Raw genomic sequence first — 17,454 nt, 5'->3', positions numbered from 1 at the left:
CATGAAGGAGAGTGAAACAGCAACCTTGTATCTTTTTTGATAACATTTTACATATACATATACCTGCATTCATGAGCTAATTTTACTCCAAGCTCAGGTCTTCTGTCTCTACCCTGTACCATAGCTTTAACCTTAAATCAAATAAATCAAAAAAAAAATTAAAAATCATTACTAGTATCTTTCTGGAAGATTACGAAAGCATGAAACTTTAAGTTAAAGATAAATAAAATTGAAGTAAAAAACGTTGTTTTACTATATAAAATATAACTCAAAATATAGAGAAAGTCCGGAGAAGCTTTTTATAGTACCTATAAAAAATGACGTCACACTGGCCTACCATTGGTAAATTAAAATGTATGCTGGCCTGATATTGGTACTTTAGACTGTGTATTGGCCCAGGCCTATCATAAGTCATTTTAAATTTTACTTTTATGTATTATATGTTATACATAAGAATAAATAATAAAAGATATATCATTACTTGGATATTACGCCATATTATCATGTTCTCTAATAAAGTGAAACTTGTAGCGGGGGTAAAGTAACGATCCCATCCCTCTACCCCTCCTCTCCTACTAAATAAATGAACGGACCAATACATAAAGGGGAGGAAAGCAACTTAAATTGACGACAATTTTTCATTTGTCATAATATCTACGTATATTCTACATCCATATATACATAGGGCAAATTCGACATATGGTAGTTCTAAAGTATAGCTCCCCAAAATCAAATAAAATTTTTGATTATTCACCTCGTTTGAATTGCAGACTAAACCATGTTCAGTGCGGATTCTCTCAAAAGCTTTCTGTATATCGTCCAGTCTAAAAATAAAGGCAATTTTTAAGATGTTATCTTATTCGATTAATTATTTGGATGCTGTACGTATTGGTGCAAAAAATGGGGAAAAATTTCAAATTTTTTTGGCGTGTGACGTCATACCCCCATCTCTTTTCTAGTGGGTTTCTTTCCTCCTTCCCTTTTCTTTCCCCTCACTTGTGACCTAAATAAACAGCCCCGTCAAATCAATTTAAAAATTGTCCCCATTTTTTTGCACCAATACGTACAGCATCATTATTTAGTGTATATTATGTATATCTATCTTTCAATGAATCAATCAATCTATATATCTATCTATCTATCTACCAATGATAAATGAATCAATTTATGTATCAATCAATCTATCTATCGATGTATCAATCAATCAATTAATTTATCAATCGATCTATCTATTATTATACTTACTTGATACCCCTAGAAGCATCCTCAACAAGGATAGTTCTGAACCCTAGCTCAATGGCATGGAAGGCGGTGGAAGCTAAAAAAATATCAAAATTTAATTATTAAGATATGTTTGTTTTCATGTTAGGTTACACTAAAATTTAAATTAAAGAATTTTCCTAGAAGATATTTTTTGTTTTAATTTCTTAAGTATGGGAGAAATTTAAAACATTTAAAATGTCATGTTTCATATTAAAGTGAAAATACTTTTTAAGTCTTAAATTCAGTCAGTTTGATAAAGCATTATTTAATTTATCGTATTATATTTTAGACAGTTTTTCGCGGTTGGTAAAATAAAAATTATTGGATAAAACCCAGGTTTTTTTTCGCCCCGACAGGTCGAAGGCCCTTAACCAAAGAATATGAATCGGTTTCTAATCCATACTAAAATCTTAATTTTTTTAAATCATAAAATTGTGAAAGGAAATGTTCTTTTAAAGATAAAAATACCGAAAAAAGCTAACTTGACATATTTAATGTCTATGCGCCAACTAGAGATAATCGTCCTTGTTTTTTATTACAATAAAGATATATTTAAAATATTAAAATATTTAGAATTAAACGTCATGCAAATTTAAATATTTATAAAAGCATTAGCCAAAACATTTACATATTAAGTTTTAATATCATTCTACCCAGCCGACAAATTTGCGAAATTTTCGCCAACTCTCGCAAATAAATTGCGAAAAAATGGCGAATTCGCGAAATATTTGCGATTATGTGTTGCGAAAATTAGCGAAAGTTTGCAAAATCGCATATTTTGCGAAACCTTGCGAAATCGCGAATAAACATGCAAAAAAAAATTGCGAAAATGTGCGAAAACGCTTTTTTTTTGCGAATTTTTTTGGGTTGCTAAAATACACAAAATCGCAAAAAAAAAGCTGAGATAAAAGTTGCAAATTCGAAATAAATCTTAAAATGTGCTAAAACTTGCTAATTCACTTAAAATGAAAACTTGCAAATTACCTATCTTGCTAATAATTGCTAATGATTGCAATTTAGCACTAATTAGATTTATTCCCTATCTTGCTAATTAGCAAGTTTTAGAAAATTTTGAGATATAGTGCGATTTTGCAACTTTTATCTTAGCTTTATAAGTGCGATTTTGCATATTTTTGAAAATTTTTTAAAATTTTCAATCTTGCTAATTAGCAAGTTTAGTAAATGAGATTTAGTGTGATTTTGCATATTTTCGCCAAATTTTTAAAAATTTTCAATCTACCTAATTTTTAAAATTTTCAATCTTGCTAATTAGCAAGTTTAGTAAATGAGATTTAGTGCGATTTTGCATATTTTCGCCAAATTTTTAAAAATTTTCAATCTTCCTAATTAGCAAGTTTAGAATATGAGATTTAGTGCGATTTTGCATATTGTTGCAAATTTTTTAAAATTTTCAATCTTGCTAATTAGCAAGTTTAGTAAAAGAGATCTAGTGCGATTTTGCATATTTTTGCCAAATTTTAAAATTTTCAATCTTCCTAATTAGCAAGTTTAGCATATGAGATTTAGTGCGATTTTGCATATTTTTGCAAATTTTTTAAAATTTTCAATCTTGCTAATTAGCAAGTTTAGCAAATGAGATTTAGTGCAATTTTGCCTATTTTTGCCAATTATTTTAAATTTTCAATCTTGCTAATTAGCAAGTTTAGCATATGAGATTTAGTGAGATTTTGCATATTTTTTTTAAATTTACAATTTTGCTAATTAGCAAGTTTAGTAAAAGAGATCTAGTGCGATTTTGCATATTTTCGCCAAATTTTTTAAATTTTCAATCTTGCTAATTAGCAAGTTTAGCATATGAGATTTAGTGCGATTTTGCATATTTTTTTTAAATTTACAATTTTGCTAATTAGCAAGTTTAGTAAAAGAGATCTAGTAATTACCCCCCCCAAAATGGTTTGGGGGGGTAAATACCCCCCCCAAAATCGTTGGGGGTGCCTACGGCACCCCCAAGGAGGGGGTAATTCTTTTTTGGGGGGGGTTATTGTTCACAAAATTTTGGGGGTGCCTACGGCACCCCCAAAATCGTTTGGGGGTGCCAAATGGCCCATTACCCCCCCCCCTTGGACGCCTATGATCTCGGTAATCATTAAACTGATTAAGTAATTCATTTTAGGGAAGCTTCCATAGGTCCGCTTTTAAGCAATTCTAGTTTATCATCTTATCTTGTTTATCAACATTGGGAATTATGTATATCAATTTATGATCCTCGGCCTCTCAGGGCTAATTAATTTTATCTTATAATTGTACATTATAATATCCGCGAAAAGCTGTTTATAATACGATGTTAGCTTATGAAACAAAATCTTTATGTTTTTTCTTCCAATATGTGAATAATATTCAAAAAGATGCATATTTTGTTTTATAAGTTGACCTCTCACTCATCAAAAAAAAGTTGATTTTTAACTTTTACCTGTACAGAGACCACCTGGAGGCCTGGAGCTCCGGAACCTGGAGGACTATCCAAAAAATCTTAAAACTTGGGAAATTCATCATATAAGAATGATTTTACGTATGTAACATAAGTTGTGTATAGAGAGAGATAGTTGTGTATGTATATTTATATATTTTTAAAGAGCAATTGAAAATTTAATGCAAACTTAGGGATATAAAGTGATAAGACATTGAATGATGATACACAAAATTACCCCTTATATTATTAAAATTAGTGGCTGAAACGTTTGAACACTTAACTTAATTAACCAACAATCAAAATTCTCCAAAGAAAAAAATATTATTATAAATATTATAAAACTTTTGGGACTAGTATATTAAACAGCCCATTGTCCCCTCTTTCTCTTCAAACTTTTCCAACAAATAATCTAATTGTTCATAAGGGGTAATTTATTGTCAAAAAAATCAATCTTTTATAAGAGCCGAGAAAATCACGTTTCCCCCAAACTAAGACTGTCTTAACCTCTTTTCGAGGAAGCTTTGTGTTTATCAAGTTCGAAATTAATTCCTTATCATTATCCTAAAACTAAGCGCAAATGTCGTCTTTTTTGGCTTTCCTTTCATAATGTGGCGCGGCATGGATTGTTTGTATATTTTGATGCGCACGTTCGTTACTTTTGAATGAGATATGAGTGTGTGAAGATTTCGGAGAACAAAATTGGGCCTATCATTGGTCTCATAGTGTGTGAACGACCCTAGTATACCAGGGATTTGAAACCATAAGAACTTCAGGTAGAATTTGTTAATTTTATTAGGAAGAATGGTGTATAGGACGATTATATGTAGTTTTAAAAAGGCTTTAGCCAGCTAAGCATGAAACTTAATTATGATTAATATATGTTTTAGTAATTTTTTATGTGCCTTTATTTTTGCATTTAACAATGATTTATTAAACCAAATAATTTTCCTTTAAAGCCAAAGTTTCCAAAGATTCTTAACTGTAGAGAAAAATGATTTTAAAAAAAGCAATTAAGATTACGTGGTTATAAATAACTGAAATTATGAACTAATTGATTTTGTAATTTCAGGACTTTGAAATAATTTCATCAATAAATCTATATTCAAACCTGCTGTTGAAACTTGATGGTTCCTGGTATTGGGGGTTTGTATGTTCGCCAACAGATCTCGAGAACTTCCCGCTAATTCGGAAGTCAAACTCAACCAAAGTGTCATGGTTGAGACAATTTCAAAGTATCTGATGAATAGGCGTTAGCATTCATCAAGAGATCAATAGCATCCAGTGAATTATTAATGCAATAAACTGTGACAATTTTTTCTGTGAAATAAGTACCTAGTGAATCAATATGCCACTAACCAAAAAGCAGAAAATTGAGCGAGCTATCGCTATTGGCAGTGAAAGGCTAGAAGTGTTTGACGAACAGTTAAAAGTGTTTTATGACAATCTAAAAGCCTGCCAAAGTTTTAGTTCATGTGAAAATGTGAATGTAAAATCAATTCGTGACATTTTTAGTGAGGTCAAGGACCAATCTGACCTAATAAAAAGTCTAAAACCTGCCGTGGAGACTAGTGAGCTGCGCGAGTTCAAGCGTGATTTGGATGAAGCTAGTGAGCAGAAAACTGTTGCAGATAAAGTGTATGCGTCGTTGGAGCAGTGTACAAAAATTCTGTACTGGCTTGACAATGATTCAGACGACGCGAGGTCAAGCACTGTCGCCAGGAACCTCGACGTCATTGAGAAGGTGAAGATGGACATGGGAGTGCTTAAAATTTCCGTGGAGTTGCGCCAAGAAGTACGTGATATGTACCGAAGGCTTAGAGAGATGGAACGTCGTTCATCTAATCTGGATGAGAGTGGGACACCTGCCATGCTCTCCAGAAGTATGTCTGCTGTGGATATTCGGAGTTCCAACCCGCAGTATGGGCGCTGGGACAACAGTTTGTTGCCGTCGTTCGACGGTACTGACATGGATTACCCAAACTTTAAACAGGTCTTTAAGGATCTATGCTCTGGTTATGGATTTGCTGACCAGAGGTTAAGTCTGATGTTGTGTATGGAGAAGGTGATAACCAACCCGGAACTACGCAAGCAAGTGTCAGCGATTAGAGATCATAATGAACAATGGTCGTTTCTTGATCAGATGTTTTTATCAAACACTCGCCGGTTCATGAGGATTTTAACTAAGCTGAACAAGATGAAACCTGTGGATAAACCTGTGGACGTGGTTAGCGCAATTGCTACTTTCAAGAGCATGATGCAGGAAGTAGAAACCATCGTTGGTTCTGCAGCTAAGGATTACAATCACCTAACTCTTATTCATATTTTTAAAGACAAGTGCCCTGAAAATTTGAGAGATAAAATTATGATGGAGCTAGGTAGCATGAACCAACCAAACATCCAGAAGATTGTAGAACTGCTGGAGAGGACCAGGGGTGCCATGTTGGCCGGTGATATGTCCTATGACACTAACGCCGGCAAGAGAAATCGTGACAGAGCTGCCGCCGCGCAAGTATCTGGCCGCAGCGACAATAAGAATGGAAAGGCTGGAAAGGACAAGGCTTCCAAGTGGAACAGTGCATGTCCTGTGGAGAGCTGCAAGGAGAAACACCCGATTTTCCGTTGCCTCACGTTTAAGAAGATGGATGTGGTTGACCGAAAGAAAGTTGTCCAGCAGAAGAAGTTATGTGAACTCTGCCTATGTGACGGCCATACTGCTGACAAGTGTAATAAATCGGATAAGCTTGGTGTTTGTGGTACCAATAATTGCGACAGATACCATTCTAGGTTACTCCATGAGGCCAGTGCTGGTGTGAATACAGTCTACAAGTCAAGTTCTGCACCCAGCCCCTGTACCTTCTTACTTCAGTTAGTTCCTGTTGTAGCACCTGGCGGCGGCACCTGCCACGCCACTGTGATGTTTGACTCTGGGGCAAATTTGCCACTTGTGTCTGAGAAATTATCCAACAAGTTGAAGCTGAAATCTACCGGCAGATATACAACTATTTCTGTAGCTGACGGCAGTGAGTCTTCCTGCCGCAATGTTGTGTTTTATCTGAAGGATAGGGACGGCAATTTGAGGGAGTTTGAGGCAGCTGTCATGCCTACCCTCGGCGGGGCCAACGAGATGCGCTCGGTCCACCCCGAAACTGCTGCCGAGATATTTAAAATGCCGCCAGAAAGGTTTACATATATTAGTGGAGGCTTAGATATCATCATTGGAAATACACATCCTGACGTGTTCCCATCAACCTACCAGAAAGTGGGCCAGTCTATGTTGTGGCGAACCATTTTTGGTAGTGGATTTATCTGTACGAGTGCTGACGGTGGAGCTGGAGATCAAAAGTCGGCATATAAGGCTGTCAGTGTCAGTGGAGGCACCTTGCCAGACTTTCTGACGTCTGAATCGTTTGGCGTACAGCCGCAGGCACTTTGTCCAGGATGTACTGCCTGTCAAGAGTGCAAGGCTATGGCCGACGGCACTACCTGGGACCAGCATGAGAGGCAGAGGATAATTGAGGCAGGTTTAACACTAGACTTGCAGTCCAACAAGTGGACAGGTCAATATGCTTATATTGAAGATCCTCACACTTTACCCTACAATGAGAGTTTAGCCCGCAAAATTGCTGAAAAGGATCGTGCCAAGATGGTCAAGGAAGGTACCTATGGAATGTATGTGGAGGTATTCAACGACGCCATAAAAAGAGGCGTATTTCAAAAAGCCACGCCTGAAGAATTGCAGTATGAAGGGCCTAAGTCTTGTTCATCAATAGTGGTTGCTTTCAAGGAGGATTCAAGTTCCACACCCATGAGATTGTGTGCAAATAGTTCTCTGACGTTCAAAGGTACCAGTTTTAATAACATAATGCTGGGAGGCCCGCCGCCAATGCAGAAGATTTTTTATCATTTGATGCTTTTCCGCGGTTACAAGGTTGGTATAACCGCGGATATTTCCAAGTTTTATAACTCCATCCTGGCCACAGAGTTCGACAGCCAGATGAAGAGAGTTTTATTTTCCCCGACGCCAGACGGTCCGCTTGAAATTTACCTGACTAAAGTTGTGAATTTTGGCGAGTTAGCTGCGGGAAACTTGGCAGTTACAGCCCTGAAGTTGACGTCCCGCCTGTTCGGCGGAAAGAGTGAAGCAGAGGTCAAGGAGATGTATGGAGAGGGGCAGATAAACGGTAGTGAAATCGTTGCTAAACCTGAATTATGGAAGGAGCCACAAATACCTACCTACCCTGATGAGGAATTCAAGTTACCTCAGATTCCAGTTGCAGTCAAGCTTGAGAAGCACAGCTTCATAGATGACGTTATTTCGGGAGCAGGATCGAAGCCAGAAGCCAAGGAGATGATGAAAGAGGCCGACAGAATTATCGGCAAAGGTAGTTTTTCCTTCAAACAAGTCATTTATTCTGGAGATGATTGCCAGCCTACCAAGGTTCTCGGGCTGATATGGAAGCCAGCCACCGATGTGTTGTCCATCGCCACAAGAGTCAACCAAGATGGTAAAGTCAAGGGAAAGAAGGTGAAAGAGGATGCTGATTTGTACAACCTCCAGGACGCCTTGGACGAGAATCTGACAAAGAAAATGGTCCACAGGTTCGCCGCCCAAACCTTCGACCCGATCGGGCTTTGCAGCCCTATTCTGTTGAGAATTAAACTTGTCCTGCGGAAAACATGTTTGCTGAATTTGGGCTGGCAAGATTTCATTCCAAAAAGTCTACGGGATGAACTTGTTAAGTCGCTGGAGGACAGAGCTGAGGTCGCTAAATTGGAGTTTGACCGTTGTGTGGTCCCGGATGAACCAACTGGCCTTCCATCCTTGATGATGTTTTCGGATGGGTCATCAGAGGCTTATGCATGTAATGCATATTTGAGGTGGCCAACTAGACAAGGATTTGAAACGTTTCTGCTAGCCACCAAGTCAAGAGTTGCGCCGGTCAAGTGTGAATCAATTCCACGCCTTGAATTGATGGGGTGCCAGATGTCCACAAGGTTGTCAAAGTCCATCAGAGATGCCCTGCCCTTTGATATTGTCAGAGTGATGTACTTTACTGATTCATCGTGTGTTTTATCACAAATAGTATCCAACAGTGCTATGTTGAACACTTTTAATTCTCATCGCATTGGAGAAATTCAATCTGCAACCAACAAGGATGACTGGAGGTGGGTCCCGGGGACACACAATGTTGCAGATTTGGGCACCAGAAGCACCTGCAAGGTATCAGATTTGGGACCAGGATCCAGGTACAGATTGGGCCCAGAATGGTTGCGCCAGGATGAAAGCGCGTGGCCGGTGAAAACTGCCGAAGAAGTCAAGCAGGTTTTACCCCCAGAGGAGTTGAATACCAAAATGGTTAAGTTATGTTCAATGAAAGTTGCCGGAGAAGCCGCTGAAGATGTCTTTAGGTTTAAGCACAGGAGATCATTTGGACAGGCCAAACGTATTATGGCAGCTGTCCTGCAAGTAGCGAACACCTGGTTGAAGAAGCTAAAGAGCAGACAAGAAGGTAAGACTACAGCCGCTGGTAGTCGTGTAGCAGCCGCAGATTCTGTGTACAAGCCGTCTTTGTACAATTTTATGGCGGCGGCGGAACTTTTCATTGTGTCACGAAGCCAAGAGGATGAGTGGATAAATGACGCTAAAGGCAATTATGCGTCATTGAATCCATTAGTGCATGAAGTATCATTGACCTGGCCTGTCGTTGGTCCCGGAGGAAATTATGTGACCAGGGAGATGAGAATTCTTAAAATGGTTGGTCGTGGAGAGCCCGTCATTGACGCCATTACTGGTGGCCGTAAAATGATATTTTAAGACATGCCAGGTTTAATAATTTTGGAGCCTGGTAATTGGTTAGCTGCTGTTTTTAAGAGAGAAGCGCATGTTGAGCTTCACTCTGGAGTCCGTGGAACTTTAGCTGAGAGCCGCCGTTGGTGCTGGATTGTGAAGGCAAGGAGGTTGTCCATCATGGAAGTGAAGAAATGTTGGCCCTGCAGTGTTGAGAGGGCTAAGGAATGTCGTACTACCATGAAGGATGTGTTACCTGACAAGTTGGTCCCGAGCAGGCCTTTTGAAGCTGTGCAAGTCGACCTGATGGGTCCGCTGGTTACGAGGAGAGCTGCCGCCAAAACGAGGAGTCAGACAGCAACGAAGAAGGTGTGGGTGTTCGTGGTGGTCTGCAGGTTCTCAGGGGCGTTATGGTTAGATGCCTTGGAAAAGTATGATACCAGCAGTATCCTGTTGTCCCTGCGCAAGTTGGAAGCTGTTCATTGTCTGCCGAAGGTCATAGTAAGCGACATGGGCACACAATTATCCGGTGCTCGCAAGGTTTTAGAGCAGAAGTTGGGCAGCCAGGTAGAGTTTTCTTGGTCTCAGATCCCGGCCCGAGCCCACCATTTCATTGGACAAGCTGAGAAAATGGTGGGATTAACCAAGAGATTGCTGTCCAAGAAGTTGGTGAATAGTTCTGTTAATTTCAACGAGCTCCTGGTGCTGTTGGCGGAGGTTAGCAAGTTGATGAATAGCAGACCATTGACGATAGAAGCTGCGAATGACGTGGAGAATTGGCGGCTGATTACCCCTGGCCAGCTGCTGGGAAATGTTGACCGCCAGCCGTTGTGCAATGTGGCGATGAAACCGGAGGACCAAATTTCCTCCAGGTTGAAGTTGTTAGAAGATTTGTCTGCCCAGTTTTGGACTGCCTACCGCCAGGAGATCCTACCGAAGATATTACGGATGTCCAAGTGGAAGGATGAGATGGCGGAGCCACTAGCTGACGGAGATATAGTTCTGGTTACGAGTACCAATCCGCTGATGAGATGTTTGAGGATGGGCCGAGTGACGAGAATTGAGGATGGGAGAAAGACTGCAAGAGTCTTGTTCAGGCTGACAGATAAATCTCCCCTGGAAGAACATGCTGTATCAGTCAGGCAGTTGTTAAAAATTATGATTAATAATTGATTCTTATTTTATGGAAATTGAGATTTTTTTTAGTAAAAAAAAAGCCACATTTTTCATATGCCTATTTTTATGCCTAAAATAAGAATCAAATGAAATGCGATTAAATTTTATTCTATTTCATATGCTCAAATTTAATTTTATTGAGTTAAAATTCTTTTCAAAATTACAATTCATTATAAAACTTACCTGAAAAGTTTAACAAAAAGGAATAAATGTGTCGAGGTTGCGTGATTCGATATTTATTCTAAGAAAAAAAATCAAGTATTTTTAGCAGATTTTTTTAAAATTATATATGAATTTCAATCAAGTAAAACATTTTTTATTCAGATCAAGGAATGATTGAAAATTCATATTTAAAGTCTCATATTTTTTTACAAAGAGAAATTGGTATTTTTTTCATAATTCCGATGAAAATTCTAACGAAGATATTATTATTTTGCTATTCTTTAAGTATTAAAAAGTTTTATTGTTGATTAAGATAGTACAGTTCTTATTCATTAAGTTTGAAAAACTTTCTGCCCAAGGATTTTGAAATATTTTTTCTTACTACTCTTTTTGATGCTTAACAAATTTAGTTTTAAGTACCTATAAATCTTAATTTTCTTGTCTAAGATTTATTTCGTTTTATTTTACCATTATTGTTTACATTTCAACCTGATTTCGTAGGTACTTATTGATTTATTTATAATGATTTATTACCTATTGATTATGAAATGATTATTATTTAGTATAGTTGTTATATTTACAACATCATGATTAATAGGATTATCTATTTTAGGATTTGTGTATGTGATCTTGTGATTGTCATGTGCATGGAATGTTGTATGGTACAAACCAATCCCCATCCTTCTATCCTAAAATGTGAGGTATTATGAGTCCTAGTGAGGAGTATAATATTGTGTATGCATTTCACGGGGTGTCATTTAGTTAGGAGCAAAATTGTCACGTTTTCGGGATGTGGCCATTCTCATGTGATTATGGTGAGTTGAGTTTAGTGAGAAATGTTGCTAGTGCTCAGCGCAAAAAACCTTGAATCTCGTTAAGGAAGTTAATTTGACTTTCAAACGGGGGGTGTGTCTTAACCTCTTTTCGAGGAAGCTTTGTGTTTATCAAGTTCGAAATTAATTCCTTATCATTATCCTAAAACTAAGCGCAAATGTCGTCTTTTTTGGCTTTCCTTTCATAATGTGGCGCGGCATGGATTGTTTGTATATTTTGATGCGCACGTTCGTTACTTTTGAATGAGATATGAGTGTGTGAAGATTTCGGAGAACAAAATTGGGCCTATCATTGGTCTCATAGTGTGTGAACGACCCTAGTATACCAGGGATTTGAAACCATAAGAACTTCAGGTAGAATTTGTTAATTTTATTAGGAAGAATGGTGTATAGGACGATTATATGTAGTTTTAAAAAGGCTTTAGCCAGCTAAGCATGAAACTTAATTATGATTAATATTTGTTTTAGTAATTTTTTATGTGCCTTTATTTTTGCATTTAACAATGATTTATTAAACCAAATAATTTTCCTTTAAAGCCAAAGTTTCCAAAGATTCTTAACTGTAGAGAAAAATGATTTTAAAAAAAGCAATTAAGATTACGTGGTTATAAATAACTGGAATTATGAACTAATTGATTTTGTAATTTCAGGACTTTGAAATAATTTCATCAATAAATCTATATTCAAACCTGCTGTTGAAACTTGATGGTTCCTGGTATTGGGGGTTTGTATGTTCGCCAACAGATCTCGAGAACTTCCCGCTAATTCGGAAGTCAAACTCAACCAAAGTGTCATGGTTGAGACAAAGACAGACGGACATTTCAAATTATAGAGTAGCTTCGCTACTGATAAAAAACAATACATATCAGAGAGAGAGAAAGGGGACAATGGGTATATTACACTGGTCCCCAAAGTTTTACAATAACGTTTTCTTATTTGTTGACTTTTGATTAGTTGGTTTATTAAGTTGAGTGTTCAAACTTTTACACCACAAATTTTTAATCTACAGAAGGGGTAATTTTGTATATCAATTTATCGGCCATTTTCCTATCCCTGTATAAACATTAAGGGATATAAGTTTTCCGGAATTTTAATGTAGGGAGTAGATTTGAAATCTGCATCAAATTTTAAGGATTTTTTATAAAATTCGTTTTTTGTAAAATTCTTTATCTAAAAGCGGAAACACATTTTAAGTTAATTAATTTTGACCAATAGGATAGGTGGATTTTAAACTACCTGCGCTCTAATTGGTTGAATGATGTACGACATCCAATCAGAGCGCAGATTTTTTAAATCCACCAATCACGGATGCCAAAATTAATTACCTTAATTTGTATTTCCGCTTTTAGATAAAGAATTATACAAAAAACGAATTTTATAAAAAAATCCTTAAAATTTGATGCAGATTTCAAATCTACTCCCTACATTACAATTCCGGAAAACTTATCTCTTAATAAACATACACTTAATCATAGAGTAGTTGTATTTATTCAATTGTTCATTAAAATTTTTCCAGTTTGGCTTAAAAACTGACTATTATCCCCTTGATTAGAACCGGTTCTATGTCCGGAAGCTTAAGATCTCAATAACTACTGGACCGATTGGGCTTTCTATTTCAGGTAAGCTTAATATTTGTCTTGTGATAGTTTTAGGCTATTTTATTTTAAGTCGTGGATTGGTTTTAGGCTATTCTATTTTAAGTCTTGGGAAGGTTTTAGGCTTTTTAACTCTCCCCTTTGAATACAGAGCCACTAGAAGCTAGGGGCGTAACCGCTAGTATTATATAATGGATTATTATTACATGGATTTTACACAAGATTATCATGTACTTTAATAAAGTGAAACTATTAGCTGGCTAAAAGAACAAACGCTCTTATCCACCCACTTTACCCCACCCCTCCCCTCCTACTGGAAGAACAAACTAACAAATAAATGATATTCAAGTTAGTGAACCATTCAATGAAAATTCAATAAAAGTAACTTATATAGTTAAAAATTTTGCCGCTAGGTGTCTCTTACCTTTTAGAAAAGCTTTATTTTTTGGCGTTTTTAAAATATATATTTTTGTTTAAAAATGCAAGAAGTAAGTTCTAATTAAATTTGTTTCTCATATAATTTTTTTTTTCTTCAATATTTTGAAATATTTTAATGTAAATACTACATAATCTAAAGGCAACGTAATCAATTTTAGTAAGGTTCTAAGTCAAGCTACAAGTTAGTACTAACACTAAAATCTTCACCCTACATATATTTGAAAGTAATGGATAAGAAGGTCTTTAAAGTATTCTAATTATTATAAAGAGCTAGTATATTCCTTAACTCAATAATATTTAAAATGGACGTACGGACATTCTATTAACGAATATAATATCTGTAAATGATATGTAATATATTTTTTTTTATAACTAAACCCATTTGAAAATAAATCTTATTTAATATAGTTGCTACGCTTTCTAAGTTGTACCTTTCTACTACAGGAATCACCTTGCAAAGTTTTAAATCGATGGAAAAATACTAACCTGCCTAAATTGACGAAAAATTTATCCGTTCTGGATGGACGGACCGACCCTAATTAAAGAAAAGTTTCACTTTTAAAAAACTGTAAATTTGAATAACAATATGACAATTCTAACTACTTAAATCTATAATACAAAGTAGAACGATGTCTGTCTGTCCGTCTGTCCGTCTGAAGCTTAAGATCTCAGTAACCACTGAACCGATTGGGCTCTACTCTTCAGAGAATATACCAACTGGTCCTGAGATGGTTTTAAGCTATTTTCTTGGGGGGTGGGACACCCCCCCCCCCCAAATGAAAAATTAGGTTGATCAAACATCTTGGTGCAAAGCCCCTAGAGGCTTTATATATCTATAATACAAAGTAGAACGATGTCTGTCTGTCTGTCTGTCTGTCTGTCTGTCTGTCCGTCTGTCTGTCCGTCTGAAGCTTAAGATCTCAGTAACCACTGAACCGATTGGGCTCTGCTCTTCAGGGAATATACCTACTGGTCCTGTGATGGTTTTAAGCTATTTTCTCGGGGGGTGGGACACCCCCAACCCCCCCAAAAAATGAAAAATACCCCCCCCCAAAAAAATTTTTTTTTTCTTTTTACTGTTTCTTTTTAAATCTAAAATACAAAAAATAGGTTGATCAAACCTCTTGGGGCAAAGCCCCTAGAGGCTAGGGGCGAAGCCGCTAGTTCTTTTATATAAAGTAGTAAGCGTTTTTTTGTCTGTACTGAAGGATCTCGCTAACTGCTGAACCGATTTTGTTCTCCTTTACAGTGAAGCTTCTTATAGGCCCTAGGAAGGTTTTAAACTATTTTGGGAGAGGGTGTCTTCACCCCCCTCCCCCCCAAAATATCTTTTTTATCTTTTTGAAACTCAAATTTTAAATGGGATGAGGTCGACTTTTCCTCCTCCTACCTTAAGTAAAGTGCCCCTAGATGCTTCTAGGGGCGTAGCCGCTAGTATACATATATAGCAAAGCTTTCTGCCCCTATAGGTTGAAATCTTTATTTTCATCAAATCCTAAAAGGAATAGATTATTTCATCGTTAGATGGTTGTCCGCGGATAGTAAAATGAAAACTTGTAAGATTAACTCCAGTGTTATTGATTTTATGATTTTATTTTACCATATGCAGAAAAGTGTTTATTGTGATACATGACCCAAGAACCGGTTCTAATCCAGCATAAATTTATCAGATTCAATGCCATACCGGTTAAATATTTGTCTGTTCTTGTATATGGAAATTTACGGATAATTAAAATTGACATTGAATTTGAAATTTACTTAATATAAGGTGTAGAAAACAGGGATCTAAAGGGATAAGACAATGGCAAATGAATTCATGTACATTCTCAATGATGACACACAAAATTATCCCTTCTGTAGATTAGAATTAGTGATTGAAATGTTTGAACACTTAACTTATTAAGGCAACCAATAAAAGTCCCCAAATTTTTAAAGCCAACGAAAAATACTAAGACTTTGGGGACTAGTGTAAAAAACAATGTCCGCTCCCTCCCTGTGTATAAAATTGTGGCGAGCTATCTTTATATTTTTTCCATTAAATTTAATTTTAATAAATTTACATATACTTTATATAGTTTAAATTTTTGCCGCTAGATGTCTCTAACATTGTAGAAAAATATTTTTTTTTGGTATTTTTAATATATGTATGGTTGTTTAAAAATGAAATAAGTATATCATATTTATAATGGTTTCCTATTTCATTTTTTTCGGTATTTTGAAATTTTTTGTAAGAAATATAAAAAAAATCTAAACAACAGACAACAGTATACAAAATTTGAATGCAGTCAGCATAAGATGGAAAGGATAATAGATATTGCCACCTAAAAATAAATATATGAGATTTTCAACACATAACTTCTGAATTAGAAGTTAAAGTTAAGCATATCTGAAGTACATAATGTAAATCCGCTATTATTTACGTAGGCTAGAGCTTGAGAGAAGTAGACAAAAGTCGCGAATTAGCAAGAATTAGGAGGGAAAAAAATAGAGAAAAGCCGCGAATTCAGAATGATTTTGAGGAAAAAAGAGAATAGCCGCGAAAATAAATAGATAAAAGTCGCGAATTGGCAAAAATTTTGAGCGGAAAAATAAAGAAAATGTGCGAATTCGCAAGGATTTTTAGAAAAAAAAGATAAAAGCCGCGAAAATAAATAAATAAAAGTCGCGAATTAGCAAGAAATTTTAGGAAACAAATAGAGAAAAGCCGCGAATTTGCAAGAATTTTGAGGGGAAAAAAATAGAGAATATCCGCGAATTTGCAAGGATTTCTTGAAAAAAAAAGCCACGAATTCGCTAGTTTTATCTGCGAATTTTTTGCGATTTATAAAAGGCGAATTTATTAAAGGTGATGACGAAGAATCGCAAATATTTTGCGAAAAATGCTAATTCGCGAATTTTCTCTATTTTTTTTCGCTAAAAATGAGCGAATTTGCAAATTTTCGTTCTCTCAAAAATCTAATTAACACAGTCACAATTATTAGCAACTTTTAGCTTGCTTATTCGCAATTTTTAGCAACTTTTAGCTTGCTAATTCGCAATTTTTAGCCTATACATTTCGCAAAATTTTCGCGAATTCGAAATTTTTCGCAAAAAATACAAAAATTTTGCTAAAAACTGCTAATTTGCATTTAATCCCTTGCTAAAGTTCGCGATTTCGCCTGGCGAAATCGCTAAATTGTCCGCTGGGTATATACAAAATTTATAGCACCCAAAACGTGTAGTTTACAACTCATATTCCCTTAATCTTTGTACATGTTTGTCTGTAACTCAAGCTTTTCTTTTTTAGTTAGATTCTAAAGTATTTTCATGCTGTTCAAATCCGTGCATGACCTTAATCCCATCAAACCAAGGGAATTGTTACAAGGAATCTTCACTAAAAAATCCATCAATCTATCTTTAATTACAATTTACTGTTTAAAAAAACATACCAAATTAATTATATATTGGTTGCTCATTGTTCTTTCCAATCTTCATCCATCTATCTTTTATAGCAGCTAACATTTTGTACACTCAAAAGGTGTTCTATATAGCTGATATTCTCTCAATTTTTATACAAGTTTGTCTGTAACGCTAGGATGTCTTTTTTAGAAGTATTTTCATGATATTTAATTTCGGGACAGCGGAAAGTGTCATGAGTGACGCCACAAAAAATACTTCTATTATTCATATCTTTTTTTAGGGGATTCCTTTCCCACTTCTCTCATATTTCCTCTTTAGACGTATTATTATGACGTAACATATGACACTTTCCGGAGTCCCCAAACATTG

General features: G+C 36.0%; 1 protein-coding gene across 1 annotated transcript in view; it reads right to left on the bottom strand.

The window, feature by feature from the left end:
* Nucleotides 1-17,454, bottom strand: part of LOC145319981 (nicotinamidase-like) — a 70,414-nt gene that overhangs the window by 9,058 nt on the left and 43,902 nt on the right. Inside the window, exons 11-13 of the mRNA XM_080162392.1 lie at nucleotides 1,246-1,318; nucleotides 755-824; nucleotides 64-131 (exon numbers count right to left, since the gene is read on the bottom strand). Coding sequence (XP_080018518.1) covers nucleotides 64-131; nucleotides 755-824; nucleotides 1,246-1,318 — 211 coding nt within the window. The remainder of the gene's footprint in view (nucleotides 1-63; nucleotides 132-754; nucleotides 825-1,245; nucleotides 1,319-17,454) is intronic.

Source organism: Acartia tonsa, chromosome 5, assembly GCF_053477335.1.
Source record: "Acartia tonsa isolate MP-2025a chromosome 5, ASM5347733v1, whole genome shotgun sequence".
NCBI classification, from domain to species: domain Eukaryota; kingdom Metazoa; phylum Arthropoda; class Copepoda; order Calanoida; family Acartiidae; genus Acartia; species Acartia tonsa.
This window is presented reverse-complemented; position numbering and strand designations above follow the sequence as displayed.